This window comes from Rousettus aegyptiacus, unplaced genomic scaffold (genome assembly GCF_014176215.1).
Source record: "Rousettus aegyptiacus isolate mRouAeg1 unplaced genomic scaffold, mRouAeg1.p scaffold_m13_p_1, whole genome shotgun sequence".
NCBI lineage: Eukaryota > Metazoa > Chordata > Mammalia > Chiroptera > Pteropodidae > Rousettus > Rousettus aegyptiacus.
In genome coordinates, this window is record NW_023416284.1 from 12,664,699 (window position 1) to 12,681,871 (window position 17,173).

A 17,173-nucleotide genomic window follows, 5' to 3' on the forward strand; every position below is an offset into this window, starting at 1 on the left:
CTGTGGGAGCCAGAATTAAACCCAGACAGTCTGAGCTGGGGCTTTACTTTTTGGTTTGCAGCCCAGGGATAGTTTGCCGAAGGCTGGGGATGGACCAGGAAAACAGACCCCCCCACCCCGCCCCAGGCTAATAAGCACCAAGTAACACACGACAGCAGCCCAATGAAGAATGTAAAGCTGAATGGTGGAGCAAGAACGCTGACAAAAATCCCTCCAGCAACCCAGCCCCCATCCTACACTTGAGGTGATGCTAGAAGAATTGGAAGTCAGTGGTGCAATGAAGGTAACCATAGCAACAACAAAGTCCAAACCAGTCCAAACCTGACTAGATTGATTTAAGCCCCTATAGTAATTGTCTAGCAGAAGAAGATTTTCAGGAATTATGCTATTTAATTTAGTCTCTGCTCTTTTACACACAGTGTCAGGCATTTAGTTAAAAATTATATAACACTAACAAGCAAGGAAAAGAAACCCACAACTCACTGTCAAGAGACAAAGCAGTGGAGAACAAGGAATCCTCATATGCTGCAGGTGGGACTGAAAATTGGTACAGCCACTATGGAAAACACTATGGAGTTTCCTCAAAAAACTAAGAATTGACCAAAGTTAAAGAGGGATTGCAAGTTCATATGGTAGATCAATTCTTAGTTTGGGTATTTACCCCAAAGACTTGAAAACCCATATCCCAAAAGATACTTGCACACAAATGTTCACAGCAGCATTATTCACAGTGGCCAGGACATGGAAGCAATCGAAGCGTCCTACAATAGATGACTGGATAAAGAAACTATGGTACATATATACAATGGAATATTACTCAGCCATAAGAAGAGATGAAATACTACCATTTGTGACAACATGGATGGACCTTGAGATAATCATGCTAAGTGAAATAAGCCAGACAGAAAAAGTTGAAAATCACATGATATCGCTTAGATGTGAGATATAAACCTAAAAGCAACAAATGAGCAAGACAAACAAACAGAGATTCATGGACATGAACTATACACTAGTGGTTACTGGTGGGTGGGGAAAGGGGGGAGAGGTAGACGGGGTAAAAAGGGTCAAATATAGGGGCATAGGGGGAGGGTGAAGTGGGTAAAGGGGATCAAATATATGGTAGCTGAAGGAAACTGGACTTTGGGTGGCAAAAACATGATAGAGTATACAGATGTCAAATGATAATGTACACCTGAAAATTATATAATTTAAAAAAACAGTAAAAAAATAAAAGAGATAGAGACAAAGCAATCAACTAAGCCAGGCTCAGAAACGATGCTGTTATTAAAACTATTAGACAACGAATTTTAAATAATCATGATTTATATGTTCAAAGTGCTAGTAGAAAATATGGACCACATTCATAAATAAACAGATGGGGAATTTCAGCAGACATGGAAGCTATAAGAGCCAAATGGAAATTCTAGAAATAAAACTGAGGAAAGAGTCTGTAAAGTTGTACATAGGCCAATAGAAATTATCCCAACTGAAACACAAATTGAAAAGGAAATGAAAACAAAACAAAACAGAACAGAACATCCTAGAACTATGGGACAATATTGAATTATCTAATATGTGTGTAAGTGGATCCAGGAATGAAAGAAGAGAGAGAATGAGCAGAACAAATATTGGAAGTGATAATGGCTAAGAATTTTCCAAACATGATGAAACCATCAAAGCGTTTATATCAGAATTACAGAGAACACCAAGCAGGATAAATCACACCTGCCCACCCCCAAGAAAATAAAGAACAAAAATGTCTAGATGCATGCTAGGCAAACCACTGAAAACCAAAGAGAAAGAGAAAGTCCCAAAGGAACTGGGAGGCGGGCGAGACTCATGATCACATACAGAAGAACAAAGAAAGGTAAGAAACTTATCAGAAACTATATAAGCAGAAGACAATGAACTGGCATCTTCAAACTGTCAAAGCAAAATTCTATATGCAGTAAAGGTATCTTTCAAAAGTGAAGGCACTGGTAACATGAATCTATCCATGGTATAAAATTCCATACACACACACACACACACACACACGAGTGCATGTGAAAACTGGTGAAATCTAAATAAAATCTGAATAGATCTGCTTAACAGTACTGCAGTGAGGTCTATTTCTTGAATTCACAATCTTAGGTTTTGATATTGTACGGTGTAATGTAATAGTTATGTAATAGTTACCATTGGGGAAATTGAGGTGAAGTGTACACAGGACTTTCTAAGACTGTTTTTTTCACCAACTTTCTGTGAGTATATAATTATTTCAAAATAAAAAGCTTTCTTTTTTCTTTCTTAATGAGAGTACAACTATTGTGATGTGATGGTTATATGACTCTATACATAACTCAAAACTGATAGAACGGTTCATAAAAAGGTCACTTTTACTGTATGTAAATTTAAAAAATATAAGAAATGAGGGGAAATAAAGACTTCTTCAGATCAACAAAAGCTGAGAGGTTTCATTATCAGCAGACCTGTATTTTAAAAAACCTTACAGGAAATTCTTCATGTGGAAGAATATAATACCAGAACAGGCACTTAGATACACTCAAAGAAATGAACATTTCTAGAAATGGTTATAAAAAAAAGTAAATATAAAAGATGTGTTTAGTTTACTTTAAACCACCCTAAAAGATAAATGACTATCTAAAAGCAAAAACAACGGTAATGTGGTATCGATTTATAGTGTATGTAAATATAAAATGTGTGACAATAATACACAAAAGACGGGAAGGCGGAATTGTGAATATACTGCTGTGAGGTTCTTTTACTATATGTGGAGTAGCATGCTGTTATTTGAAATCAGATTGAGATTAATTAAAGATGTATGTTGTAACCCCCGAGGCAAGGATTGGCAAACTAAGCCTCTGGGCAAATCTGCCCCACTGCTGTTTTTTGCTCAACTTGCAAGCTAAGAATGTTTTTTACATTTTTACATGGCTAAAAATAATCAAAAGAAGAGTCATATTTTGTGACACATGAAAATTATATAAAATTCAAATTTCAAGGTCCATAATAGAAATGTTACTAAAATATGCTCTTTCATTTGCATATTGTCTACGGCTGCTTTTATGCTCCAGTAGCAGGATTGACAGCGGAGGCGAAGCAGCAGTCAGAATAGTCTGACTTACGGAGATGTCTGCATTGGCTAGTTGATCACAGTGTCCTTCAAAAAGAAAAAGTCTTCATCTGTATAAGAGTTCTAGGTCGAGTGAACAGAAGTCTGTCTGAATCACAAAAACAGAGTCATGGCCTCTTAATCAATTCCTAGACTTGTTCCAGTCTACAGACCCAAGGGCCCAAAAACCCTTGAATGAAGGTGAGGCGGGATCCCCTTGCGAGAAGACTCTGCTAGATTGCCCCCAATTGGCTCTGTTAGTCTTTCTCCCAGTCTTCCCCTAGAGGGCTAATGGCTGCTTACCAGAGTGACTGTGGAGTAGGGATAAAGAAATAGACTTTCCAAGGATTACTGGATACTGATTCTGAAGTGATACTAATTCCTGGAGACCCAAAGTGTCCAGTCAGAGTAGGGGCTTAGGGCGGTCAGGTGATCAATGGAGTTTTAACTCAGATCCCACTCACAGAGTGCCCAGTGGGTGCGCAAATCCATCCCGGGGCTACACCCCAGTTCTGGAATGGGTAATTGGAATAGACATCTCAGCAGCTGGCAGGACCCCCACAATGGTTCCCTGACCTAGGGAGCAAGGGCTGTTTTACGGTGTGAAAGGCCAAATAGAAACTGCTAGAACCACCTCAACCTATAAAATTAGTAAACCAAAAACGATACCATATTCCCAAAGGGACTGCAGTCGTTACTGCCATCGTCAAGGTCTTGAGAGATGCTGGAGTGGTGATTCCCATCACCTCCTCGTCCGACTTGCCTACTTGGCCTGTGCAGAAAATAGGTGAATTTTGGAGAATGATACTGGATTATTAGTCCAGTTTTGGCAACATTTTTAAAACCCAGGTTTCATAAATGTATTTGCATAGACATGCAAAGTAGTCTATAATGATTTTTATTTTTCACTTATTTTTTTAAAAAATGTTACAGGTCTCATTGTCATCACTGCAATAAACTTACTGTGATGGAAGCATAACCCCTGTCTCAAAGTAGCCACGTAATTATTTCTGGACACCGTGAAGAACAGTGCCCATTTTCATCTAGAATGAGGCTTATAATGATTTTTAAAACTTTCCTGTCTATCGAAAGTTGTTTTCCCTTGTCATTACTTATTCTGTATACTTCAGCCTTCTCATTTTTCTCTCGATTCAATTCAAGGTTTTGTCTATCTTTTGGTACTGTATTTGCAAAGAGCTAGGGTTTTGGTATATTAACTTTAGTTACTTTCTGTATTCTACAGCACCGATTTCTACTTTTACCTTTATTATTTCTTTTCTTGTGCTCTCTTTTGGATTATTTTTCTAGCTTCCTGAATTAAGAACAATTCACTGATTTTAATTCTCTCATTTTATTGGTGTTAGTATTTAAGGCTGTGAATCCTCTTACCATGGCTCTCAATGTACACCATAGATTCTGATGTGTAATTTTAAATTATCATTATTTTTCAGAAATTCTGTGATTTCTGTGTGTATTTCCCTTCTCACCTAAGTATGGAGTGAACTTTTAGCTTCTTTCTTTTGTTTTGTTTTTAACGACTATTTTTATTTCATTTGATAAGAGAGCAATGATTTTACATTATGAAATCTACTGGTGTTTTCTTTATGTCTAAATACACCATCAATTTTTGGGAATGGTCCAAGTATACTTAAGAAAAAGATGTATTCTCTATTATTAAGGTGTAGTGTTTGATAGTTGTATTAGTCTGCTCAGGCTGCCATAACAAAATACCATAGACTGAGTGGCTTGAACAACAGAAATGTATTTCTCATGGTTCTGGAGACTGGGATGTCCAAGTTCAAGGTTTTATTCTGAGGCTTCTTCTCATGTCTTGTATGTAGGTGGTCACCCTCTTATCATGTGCTCACCTGACCTCTTCTTATAAGGACACTAATATCATTATGAGGGGCCCAGCCTTATTATCTAATACTTCCCAATGATCCCATATCTAAATACCATTCACACTGGGGGTTAGGACTTCAACATATGACGTTTGTGGGGAGACACAATTCATCTATAGCAATACATATCCAAAAGAACTAACTAACTGATTATTTTGTTTATATTTTTACATCCTTACTTATTTTTTGTCAACTTGGCTGGGAGTGGTTTGTGAATGGCTCTGATCATTAGTTATGAATATGCACCCAATTACATATCAATTCTCTAAAACATAAAATACAAGAGGTGCGAAGAGAAATGGTAGAAATGATAGATAATACTTATAGTTTCTCTATTCGATGTATCCTCTTTGCTCATTTTAAATTTATTGGTATTTAGGAAGGTCTGTATTTTTGTTCTGATATTTTGTTATCTTCATATTAATATTTTATAGTGCCCTTAATCCTATTTTGTCTTAATTTTTTTACTATCTAGTCTGTTAGTTTTGAATGGTATCTTTTTGTTTTCATCACTCAATAGTCAATAATCTCTGTCTCCTTTCATTTCCTACCATTTTTAGTTGCATTTGTTTTGCTTTTTCAGAACATGTGTTTATGCCTTGTCCCAACCTCGTTTTAATCTTTGCTCTACAATTGAAATGTATGAAATACTCACTAACAGTTCTTTCTTAAAGAGCTCATCTCTTAGATGAGGCTCATTCTATAGTAGATTCTTCAGGAAAGGCACGTATGTAGTGTATTCCCTGAGTTCTTGCACATTTCGAACTGTTTCTTTTTGTAGTTTTGATATCTGTAAGACAGTTCAGTTCAATGTAACATCCTTGGATTGCTTCCATGAGTTTTTTGAGAATACTCCTGCACTATTGTCTTGGTTTGTATGTTAATTGTGTGTGTGTGTTGAAATATATATAATATTTATCATTTTAATCATTCATGGTGTTGAATCAGTGGCATTACATACTTTCAACATGTTGTGTCTCTACCACCAATGTCCCTACCCAAAATGTTTTCATCATCTTCAACAGAAACTCCACACCCATTAAACAATAACTCCTCTTTCCCCCTCCTTCCAGCCCCTGGTCACCTCTGTTTTCTGTCTCTGTGTATTTGCCTATTCTGGTACCTCATAAAATGTATGCTATTTTTTAAAAGTCTGATATCAGTCTAATTCTGATGCCTTTAAAAGTTATTTTTGCCTGGGGGCCTTGAGGATTTCCTATCTTTAAAGCCTAATGGCTTTACTAGGATATATCTTAGAGCTGATTAATCAGTGTCAAGTTTACATAGTGAGCCCTTTCGATGTGTAGATCCAGGCCTCTTAAAAAGTCTTCTTGGATTACAGTTTTAAATGTCAGCTCTTTGTCTATCTTCCATTTCAATCACTTCCTCTCTGACCATTTTTACTTCTTTATCTAATTTTCGTTCTCTTGGTTGTTTTTCTGCTTTTCTTCAATGTCCTTTATTAAATTTTTATTTGAATCTATTCTTCCTTGGGCATCTTTTAATTTTTATGATATGGCTTTCTAATTTTCTTCTCTCAGATCAATTTTCGTTTCATTTTTGTCCTTTTTTTTTTTTTTTTTAATCTTTTTCTGTTGTTAGTTTTGTCTTTCTGATTTGAGGTGTTTCTCTATATCCCCAAATGCTTATTTGAGGATATTTGATTCAGTTTGGAGTGTGGTATTACATTTTCTTCAGCTTTATGCTAGAGTTTAAGAAAAGAAGTTTATCAGTTGAAATGCTGTGATTTGCATTTCTTTTCCTTTCCAATAGTAGTTTTGAGTGCACGTGATTTACCCATCGTTTTACACTCACCGACGGGACTCCTCATGCAAGTGCGCCCTCTGCTGTCCGTCTTACTGTCCTTCATGAAAGGTGTGGAGGGGGGAAACCGGAAGTTACTTTTTCTCATTTCTCGTTTCCTTTTTAGGATTCTTAATTTTCTTTTCTTAATTTCTTCTTTCTCATCATCGCCACATCTATAAATGGGGGGGGGGAGGTAATTCCCCCCTACTATAAAACTGATTCTCCCAAGAAGCAATGCTTCTCCAAGGCTCTTCCCTGCGGCTGGTGTGCTCGTAGTTATTATGCTCCGACTGTGTTCGGTATTTTGGCATTTGGTGTTGGACGTCCTGAGAGTGATGTTGGTCGTGCCCGTCTAAGATCACCACGCCCCTCCACTAGTTTTCACAATGTCTCTTAAACCTCCTCTTTTGTCACTTTCTGTGCCCACAGGCTTGCAGCTGCATGTGGTGGGAGTTCCGTTGGAATTTGGATGACTTCTCTACTTCGGGGAATTGAGGTTTATGTGTGGTTTTATTTCCTCTTTTTGTTGATTTACATTCTTTTGCGGGCAGGGTGAGTCGCAGGGAGATTCGAAATTAGGGAGCCATCTTTGCCCTTTCAGCTTGGAAGTCCTGGTAAATTAAATACCCTTTACATTTAATAAATACTGTCACATTGGCCATCATAGTGGGTAACTATGGAGGTCCCTACATCCTCACCGACACTTAATATCGAACTTCATCGTTTTTGCCAATCTGATGGATGAAAAACGTTACGTCATTGTGGTTTTAGATGCATTGCTCATATTATTAGTAAGATCTTTTCAAAATTTTTTCGTCTTTTTGTATTTTGCTCTTCACCGGGATGGGTTTTTAATTTACTTTTTCTTATTTTATGAGTCGTTTCAATATATTCTGGATCATTAGCTATGTATGTTGCAATTTTTTCTCCCAATCTGTCACTTGTTTTTCATTTTATTTATTGTGTCTTCTTTAAAAAAGAATTAAGTTTTGAGGTTGTCAAATATACTCTTCTTTTCCTTTATGTTTTTTCCTTTGTCTTTACAGGCAGCTTTGCCTACCCAAAGTTATAAACACATTCTGTTATAGTTTCTCTAAGACTTTTATGGTTTTCATATGTTTAGTTCCCTAACATATGTGGAATTTATTATAATGAACAGTGTGTGTGAGACTTGTGTGAGGGAGGCAGGATTTAGATGATTTTTTTCCCCAAGTGGATATCCTAACACCTCTTACTAAACAGTTCACCATTCCTCAGCTGATTTAAAGGGCTTCCTTTTTCCTATAAGAATCCCCACATACACGAGGATTGTTTCTAGCCCTCTGATCTATTCCAGTTGTTCAGTTTTTCTATTTTTACGTCAATAGCACACTACATTATTCACTATAGCTTTATTTATTTTGATAAGGCCAGATCCCTCATGTTCTTTTTCAAAACTGTCTTGGCCATTGTGTATTTTCTCTTCCATGTGAATCAGCTTATCGAGTTCCATGAAAAATTAACTTGAAATTTTGGTTGAGAGTACTCTGAAATTATATGTTAATTTGAGAGAAAATCTACATCTTTTATTACATTAAACCTTTCCATCCACAGTCAGGGTGTTCATCTGCATTTATTTAGGTCTTCTTTAACATTCTTCAGTCAAGGTTTATAGCTGTCTTTGTAAAGGTCCCATCCATTTCTCATTGGGTTATTAGTGTACCAAAGACCAGGTTCACCTAACATGGAGGTATCTGTCAACACTGATCATAAATGTACTTGTGGTTTGCATGAGAATTAATAGATAGATAGGTAGATAGATATAGATGATAGATAGATAAAAATTATTCCATGATTAATTAATGGCTTAATAACTGATTATCGGATTGACCTTGCACACTTGAAATTGGGCTTCTTTTTAAAAAGTTAACAAAAACTTCAAACCACTATTTCTTGGTGCAGAGAACTTATTGGTCACACACATTTTCCAGTGGTTCTCAAGTTGCATCTTGCAGGCGTTTACATTCCCCAACTTCAGGATAAACCCCGAAAGGACCAGGCTGGGGTTTAAATTCCTGCCTGGGGAGAGGGGCATGTGTTGAATTGGGGCGGGGAGGATCTATTGCTAACAAGGAAGAGGAGGAGGGGAAGGGAGGTGGGGGGCGGTCTACAGAGGGAAGAAGGAGCCTGTTCACTTGGTAATTTCTGCACCTTCAGCCTCTGTATGTGTGTGAGTGTGTGTGTGTGTGTGTGAGACAGTCAGAGAGATAGAGACAGAGAGATCCCCAGCCATCACTGTTCCTTAGTAGCCTCTCACATTTTCCAAAGCAACGCCTTGCTAACTGCCCAGCTCTGCCACTATTTCCCCTGTGATCTGGGTGATAAACACCTCAGAAGATTGCTGTGAGCATCCAAGGAGGCACAGCACACAGCTTGATTTACAATAGGCATGCAATACACAGAAGCTTAAAAAAAAAATTCATATATTCATGCATTCATTCACTGGCGAGGGTGTATGAATATTCCAGCCTGAAGGACAGGCAGGAAAGGGCTTTGACTGCCTAAGGTACAGCAAGGAGGCTGAAGGTGCAGAGAGGGGGGAGTGCCAGTGAGGGGCTGAGCCGGGTCCAGGTCCTGTGGGCCAAGTAAGTGCACTGGGGAGCTGGCGACCGATCTGGGCTAAAGGTCAGCAAGGGCTTTCTACAGGAGGTAATGCTGAGCTGGGCATCGAAGGATAGGTAGGAGGGGAAGGGAGGTCAGAGGCAGAGAAGTCAGGGAAGAGTATTTTAGGCAGAGGAAAGAACATATACAAAATCCAGGAGCAGGCGAGTGCGTATCAGATTCTTCCTTGAATTTCCTTACTCCTGCCTGCCCTGCCCAAGCATCTGAGGCCTGGAAACCCATGCCAACATCCTTTGCTCCAAGATAATGGAAAAATTCTTTTTATCAAGAGGCCCCTTGGGCCTAGGTGGTGTCATGCATCATTCTCACCAGCAGGGGGTGTTGACATGATCATATCTGTGATGGAAGAGTGGCCGGGTGGGCACGGAGAGTAACCTTCTGGCATATGTCTGGATCCAAGGCATCTGCTCTGGGGAGAAGGTGCGTCCCGTCCTGATGATGCTAAGGGTGTGGTGGTGGGGGGTGATGGTGGCTTACTGCCCTGGCGAGGCGGGGGTGGGGGGTGGGGTGGACACACACACACTCAGTCACACGACCCTCAGTACAAGTAATTTATTTCAATTACAATATTGCCACACCAAAAACTACAATAGCACAAAACAATAATACAAAAAATAGATTCCCAGCTCTAAAGCTCATGTCCATGTACCTGCAGAGAAGCCAGCCTTTTGGCTCCCTGGGCTTAAGGGGAGGGGTCTCTCCGTTCCTCCTGGGCTGGGCCCTGCTCCCTGCATCCCCCTCACCCCGCCATAGCTGCACCTCAAAGCAGTGAGCGCTGTCTACAATCCTCTCTGGCTCATGGAAGGTCCCAGTCCATGGTGCTGACATCTCAAGGGCTGTGACCCTCCACAGGCCAGGCCAGAAGGCAAGGGGGTAGGGGGAGAGTAGGCACGGGGAGAGCGCCGAGACTGGGAGAGACTACTCCGTGTGGCAAGGTGCACGTGGCGCGCTCCTTGTCTGGCCCCTGTCCTACCTTTCCTCTGAAGAGCTACAGGCCTGCTGTTTTGGGGGACATGGGCCTCATCAGGAACCCATGCCTAACACCCCTGCTCCAGCTCCCGGGCTGAGCTGAAGATGAGTGAGTCAGTGGCTGAGCTGCTGCTCCTCCCGAGGCAAGGAGGACCTGGCTTGTCGGGTCAGTGCCCGTGGGAGAGGGGCCCGGCTGGGTGGCCTGGGCCCCTGAGATGGGAGAGCTGCGGTGGACACTGGCTGCTTGGTCATAGTGCCTGTTTCCCCAGCGGACCAGAGCAAGTCTGCAATCAGCAACACCTGAGGAGCTAGGGAACTGTGGCCCCAGGGAGGCTACGACATTCCTGGTGCCCTGACACAGGCCAGACCAACGGGGTTGGACGCACCTGCCCCTCAGAGACTCCCAGGGCTGACAGCATCCCCAAGAAGAGGAGTCCATCTAGCTACAAGTACTGTCTTGATTCAACCCAAAGGGCTCAGGGTGGGATGGGGCCCAGGGCATGTTCGGGGGTTATTCAGACGGCTGACTTCGGTGCCACTGACCTCAGGCCAGAGCTTCTGTGCTGCTGTGACAGGCAGCTCTGTGGGCACTGGGAGTAGGAGGTATGGCCTTATGTTCCAATCAGGACACTTGGGGGCTTCGCTGAGGAGGCCAAGGGGCCCTGGGGACAAGGGGCTGTCTCCTCGGGGTGGTGCCCAGGGCTGCGGCCTCAGCTAAGGCACTAGAGAACAGGGCAGGGGCTGGAGGACGGTGCTCAGAGGGAGTATCTGGGCCCTGTGGGAGATGAGAGCTGTTCTCTCTTTTTCCTCCCTTGGGGAAGAGGGTCGGCAAGGCAGACTTGGAAGTGGCTGGGGCGGGGGTGTTGTTGCAGAGAAGTAACAGGCCCCCGGGACAAACAAGGGGTGGCCGAAAGAGGAAGGATGAAAAGAGGACCTCTATGGCACAGGTGAGTGTCTGATACGGGTGGGGGTCTCAGCCTTGCAGGGCTCCTGCGGTCCAGATCCAGGGTGCTCAGGCACCCCAGCCTGGGTTTGAGGGCCTTGTCCGAGTACAGTGCTGCTGCAGCCATTGGTCCCCTACTGTGACTTTGGGGATCAGACCTTGCTTGCTGGGGTTCCCACTGTTGGACTCTGGGGACAGAGGCAGGCAATCAAGAGGGGTGGTGCCAATGAGCGGGGCCTCCCCAAGCTGGCCTTCTCCTCGGCCTGGCCTCCACGCCTTTCCTCTCCGCACGGGGCGACCACGGAACCAGGTGATGGAGGGAGGCTGACATGGTATATCTCGAGGACAGAGGCAGCCATCCATTTGGGGACCTGCTCAATGGCCTGGGGAGCACTGCCTCAGCCCAACCTTGCAGCGAGTGAGGAAGAGAAAGGGGGTCAATCAGTGGGGCTTCCCTTGTCCACAGGATATTTAGAAAAACAGAATGTAATAAATATACCAATCCTTCCCTTAAAAAAAAAAAAAAAAGTGTTTTCAATGCATAATTTCCCTGAAGATTTCCAGTGTATTCCACGTTTAAAAAATAAGTTTCCCCAAAAATATATCTTTAAAGCATGTGACACAGTGGTATTTGTGGTGCACCCGGTGCTGGAGGTGGCATGGGGCTGCGTCCCACTGCCCCTGTTGTGGGGGACCCAGGACTGGCCAGCAACCAGCCCGACACCCAAAAGCCCGTCAGAGTTGGCGCACACGTGCTGGGGTGACAGGGTCTTCGCTGGGGATCGAATCTTGGGTTATGCCGAGAAGCCACATCACAGGCTCGGTTCCCGCTGATAACCCTCCGGTGCGGGGTAGGGGGCCCTGGGTGGCCAAGGGAGCTGGGTGACACCCCGGGCACTGGATGGAGGAGGCGGCCTTGTGGGCTTCACCCTGTGGGCTCGTCCTCAGCCCTGCGCCCTCCTCCACCGTGGTTCTTGGCGCTCTGCCCCTCACCAGACTTCACACTTGTGACGTGGGTTCATGGGTGAGCCGGGCGGGCAGAGGAAGTGTTCGGAGAACTCCTTTGAGTTGGAGACGGAGCCGATGACCCGGAAGCGGGAGGGGCTGTGGGGATCAGTGATGAGGCCTTCGTGGGTGCTCTCGGGCGTGCGGACGGAGCACCAGACCTTTGTGAGGGCAACAAGGAAGAAGCTGGGGTCACTGTGGGGCCCTGAGGAGGCCGGACTGGCCCTGTTCATGACAGCCCCCCACCTGGTATTCCGAGACCCCCGGGAGTCAGGACGGTCTGCCAGGTGGGTAAGGAAGAGACAGTGGGCTCCTGTGTCCCCCATCCCAGCATCCTCTACTGCAGTGGTCTCCAAATGAGTTCCTGGGACAGCCACCTGTCTGTCCCAGGCACCTGTGTTAGATTTCATCTAAACAAAGGATTCACCCACCAAAACAGGCTGAAAACCTTGGCTTGATTCCAGATCACTCACTTCCTGGGCAGAGCAAACTGTCTAATGGCCTGGTAGCTCTCTGGGCACCAACAGAAGGCTCTACGCTGAATGCTAACTCAAGGGACAACCTGGGGCATCTTGAGTTTAAGAAATTTCTAGAGCCTGGAAACCAGAAGGGGCCTTAGTGATCACCTTGTCCTCTCATCTACCTGATGCATTCTTGGCCCTTCCTTGAATCTCTCTAATGACAGGAAGCTCGCCTTCTTACAGGGTAGAGGTGCAATGAGCTAGGAGGTCCTCAGCTGAGGGGAACTTGCCTTTCGGCTCTCAGAGCTTCTGAAACATCAAGATGGCAGAATGTCCCCACGAACTCACCTGCGCAAACCCCAGGAAGAAGAGCTGGTTATTGGTGAGACCCAGGGTGGGCAATGTCTGCTCGGCCCCGTTCTTCTTCACCCAGTTCTGGTAGGCCTGAGAGGGAAGAAGGCGGATCTCAGCGGCCCCGTGACATGGGAGCAGGCAGGGTGGCGATGGAGAAGCTAGTTCTGGAGAGCTCGGTAGATGTCGACAGGGTAGAACTTCCCTGTCGGGGTCTGGGCATTAGCTCTGATGGCCCAGCTCAGCCTAGAGGAGCCATCTCCTTTACCTGCAGTCATTCTGAAGGTGAGTGCATTCAGCCCTAAGGCCTTAGACACCACCTACATGCCGATGGCTTGCAAATGCATACTTCCAACCCCAGGTTCTTCCTGGATTTGTATATTCAACTGCCCCAGCTGGACCTCCAAGATGCACCTCCAGCTTAACACAGCACAGACGACAGGTTGCGCGCACACGCCCTCCCCATCCCAGTGAATGGCACCACCAAACACCTGGGTACTCGGGCCCGAACCCTAGAACTCTTCCTTGAGTCTTTTTCTGTCAAGGCAGACACCCCCAATCGGACCACTTCTCATACTTTCCGTTGCTCTAGCCTATCTGTTGCCTGGACAACCTCACGACAGCTTCCTAACCAGGCTTCTTTGACTCAAACGGGTCCAATTCGAATCCCCTCCCGACATCGTAATTAAGTAAGTCATCCTTATAAAGCAGGGGTTGACAGACCCTTTCTGTGAGCAGGTATTTTCAGCTTTGGAGGCCAAATGGTTTCTGCTGACCACCCCCTTCCACCGCTGTCAGGTGAAAGTTGCCAAGGAAAACAAAGAAATGGATGGGCTTGGCTGCTCCCCCCCACCCTCAATTTTTATTTACAAAAACTGGCTGAGGGCTCTGTCTGGCTGTAGGTTTACTGATCCCTGTTTTAAAGGTTAAGTTGGACCATATCATTCCTCTATTTAAAAACCCTGCAGCGACTCCCACTGTGACCAGGATGAAACCCAAGCTCTTTGCTGCGGTCCCAACCACTCCTCTAGCCTCACCTCGCCTTCTTGGCCCTGTACTCTGCCCCGTCCTCCGTCCTGTCCTTGAATGTGCTAGGCTTGTGTGACCTTCTGGCCTCAGCGCTTCTCTCCAGGCTGTCCCTGCCTCTTCCTCATCATCTAGGTCTCAATTCAAATATCGTCCCCTCCAGAAAACCTCCCCTGACTATCAGCCCCCCGTTTTTCTTGATTACATTATCCTATTTTTTTTATATTGTCCGTGTTCTCAGCACCCGAAATTATCTTGTTTCCATATGTACGGCTTTTCTGGCCCCCTCCCTGCTCCACTAAAACGGAGACTTCGTGAGAAGAGGACCCCCATCTGCCCTGCTGCGGAGATGTCAGTGCACGGTGGGTGGAAGGCTCGCGGCACACGTGCACTGACAGCAGACTTCGGGCAAATTACCGAATGTTCCTGGGCTCGGTTTCCTCACCTGCAAAACGGGTTGCGGTACCTAACTGCACCGGTGCCGGGCGCTGAGCACGGGCCTGGCACGCGACGAGGCCTCAGCGACCGGTGCCACTTGGCGTTTCTGCTCTGCCACCGCGAGGAGGAAGCTGCGTTCCTCTTGCGGCCTCTGTTATCACTCTCATCCAACTCATCCAGCTACCGTTTCCGAGCGCCACTCTGGCCCAGGCCCTGTGCCCCAGTTGTCACATGTCACCTTTCTAACACTCCAGCGATGCAGGGACTGGGGACTCACGGCTAAGCACACCGAGGCTCCAAGTGACTCCAGAACCAGGAATCAACCTGGAACCAGCTCCAGGACCAAGCCGCGTGCCCGTCCTCGCCTCGCCTCGCCTCGCCTCCCCTCCCCTCCCCTCCCCTCCCCTCCGCGGCCACCGCTGCTCCAACTAGTGGGCTCCCCCGCCCCAAAGGAAGAAGAGCCAGGTCTTCCCGGGGGTCCAGCCCAGCCTCCCAGTCAGGCCCAACTCAGAAAGCCTTCTGCATGCCAAGTTTTGCGCCAGGTGCTGTCACAGACACCCTGGCGCCCAGCCCTCGCGCCCACCCACTTCACAGGCGAGGAAACTGCCGCTTGCGTGAGCCTCAGCTTGTCTGCCAGGAGCCAGACCTGGGCCCGGCGGTGCGGGGAGCACGCAGCTGGCCTCTTACCCGGTAGGCCGCCTTGAGGCCCCCGTTGTCGGCGATGTTCTCGCCGAGCGTGTGCCGGCCGTTCACCGGCTCCCCGTTCACGCTGTAGTTGCCGTACTGCTCCACCATGCACTCCGTCTGCCGCTTGAAAGCCTCCACGGATGAGTTCTTCCACCAGGGCCGGAGGTTCCCGTCCTTGTCATACTCCCGTCCTGTGGGGTCAGAGGGGAGCGTCGGGTCAAGGGGATGAGGAGGCAGAGCCCGACTCTCTGCTGCTGAAGGTGCCTCTCCCCCCACGGTGAGGAATGGATTCGTCCACCTGTGCCCATCGACCCATCAGCACTGGAGAGACAGCGCCGCTCTGAGCGCTGAAGGAGATGAATGAATTAGCCAGTCCAGGTCGGGGCAGGGGGTGGAGGAACGTGACCCAGGCAAAGGACTAACATGTTCAAAGTTCAGGTGGAGCAGGACTCACTGTCAAGGCTGCCGAGGGCCTCTGACCCTGAGCACGGAGGGGTAAATGGAGCCGGTGGCCCTAAGGTCACAGCCTCTGAGGTCCTGCCTCCTCCTCCTTGGCCTTGGGGTCTCCAAGGCAGGAGACAATGAGGATTCTGGACCTTAGCTGGTGAGGAGGGGACTGACTTCACTCCTCTGATTGTGGTCAGACCAGAGAAGTCTTGAGTGGTGGCGACGAATATGGTCCTGCTGACTACCGCCCACCCCCAAGGACGGGACACCTGCCAGGAGCAGGGTGCTCCACTGTGAGTCTGACACAGCCCCCGCAATCACCGCCCGAGGCTGGGATCATCATGCCTAGTTTACGGACAAGGAAACAGAGGCTTGGAGAAATGAGGAGACACGACTGGCAGCTGGCTGGGCCAGGATTTGAACCCAGATCCTTCTATTTCAAGGCTAAGACTCTCGGAAGTGACGGGAGCAAAAGCAGAACCGGCAGGGCCAGGAAGCTGGTGGGCCCATCTAACGGGGACCCCTCAAGGAACCCATACCTTGATCATCGAAAGCATGAGTCAGCTCGTGGCCCACGACGACACCGATGCCACCAAAATTTAAGGCCCTGGATGGGAGGACACAAAAGTGAGAGTGATCCGTGGCGGGAGGAACCACCACTGCCCAGGCCTGGGGACCCATGGGGACGCGACTGCAGCGGACGTGACTGCAGCGAGCGTGAAGCTCGTCGGGGGCTGGGCGAGCCGGCTGTGACCAGCCTGTGCCCACCGGATGCCGAGCACGGTGCTCGATGCTTGACCGAACTGCACTGTCCTCCGTGGTCATCTCAGAAGAGTTAGGCATTAAGTAACCGACTCTATAAATGAAGACTCTCGGGCTTGGAATGGTGCAACCACCTAGCCCAAGGGCCACGCAGCCAGCAAAGCCAGGCTCGTGTGCACTTCCTTTCTGAGACGGTGCCCTCACCCGTCCCACCTCGCCAGCTGTGACTGTTCTAAGACACTGTTAGAGCGACAAGACCCCACGGTCCCCACAGCATGGGGCTTCCAGATTCCAGGGGGTGAGGATGCCCCCAGGCTGCCTGGGCCCGTGGGGCGAAGTGCGCTCAGTGAGCTGGCTTGATCATGTGGTCAGCTGTGGGTCACAGGGCCGGGCTGGGAGTCCGCCTGGGGGCAGGGCAAAGAGATGGGGCGGAAGCACCAGGAGGGTCGATCGTACTTGGGTGAAGAGCGGGTGTAGAATGGGGCCTGCAGGATTCCGGCCGGAAACACAATCTCGTTCTTGGTGGGTGAGTAGTAAGCGTTCACCATGGGGGGGGTCATGCTCCACCTGCAAGCAACACGCATGTGAAAAGACAGACACA

General features: G+C 46.8%; 1 protein-coding gene and 1 non-coding gene across 7 annotated transcripts in view; both read right to left on the minus strand.

The window, feature by feature from the left end:
* Positions 1-4,037: 4,037 nt before the first annotated feature.
* LOC118606492 lies at positions 4,038-4,171 on the minus strand. The gene has a single exon (XR_004952455.1). It is a non-coding gene; the product is annotated as a small nucleolar RNA SNORA1 (small nucleolar RNA).
* A 5,849-nt stretch (positions 4,172-10,020) lies between these two features.
* Positions 10,021-17,173, minus strand: part of ECE1 (endothelin converting enzyme 1) — a 95,662-nt gene continuing 88,509 nt past the window's right edge. For all 6 annotated transcript variants that reach the window (XM_016149236.2, XM_016149240.2, XM_036229712.1 and 3 more), the window contains 5 exons: positions 17,029-17,139; positions 16,350-16,417; positions 15,364-15,554; positions 13,210-13,305; positions 10,021-12,561 (listed from right to left, as the gene is read on the minus strand). In XM_016149236.2, coding sequence (XP_016004722.1) covers positions 12,385-12,561; positions 13,210-13,305; positions 15,364-15,554; positions 16,350-16,417; positions 17,029-17,139 — 643 coding nt within the window. In that variant the 3' untranslated portion in view covers positions 10,021-12,384. The remainder of the gene's footprint in view (positions 12,562-13,209; positions 13,306-15,363; positions 15,555-16,349; positions 16,418-17,028; positions 17,140-17,173) is intronic.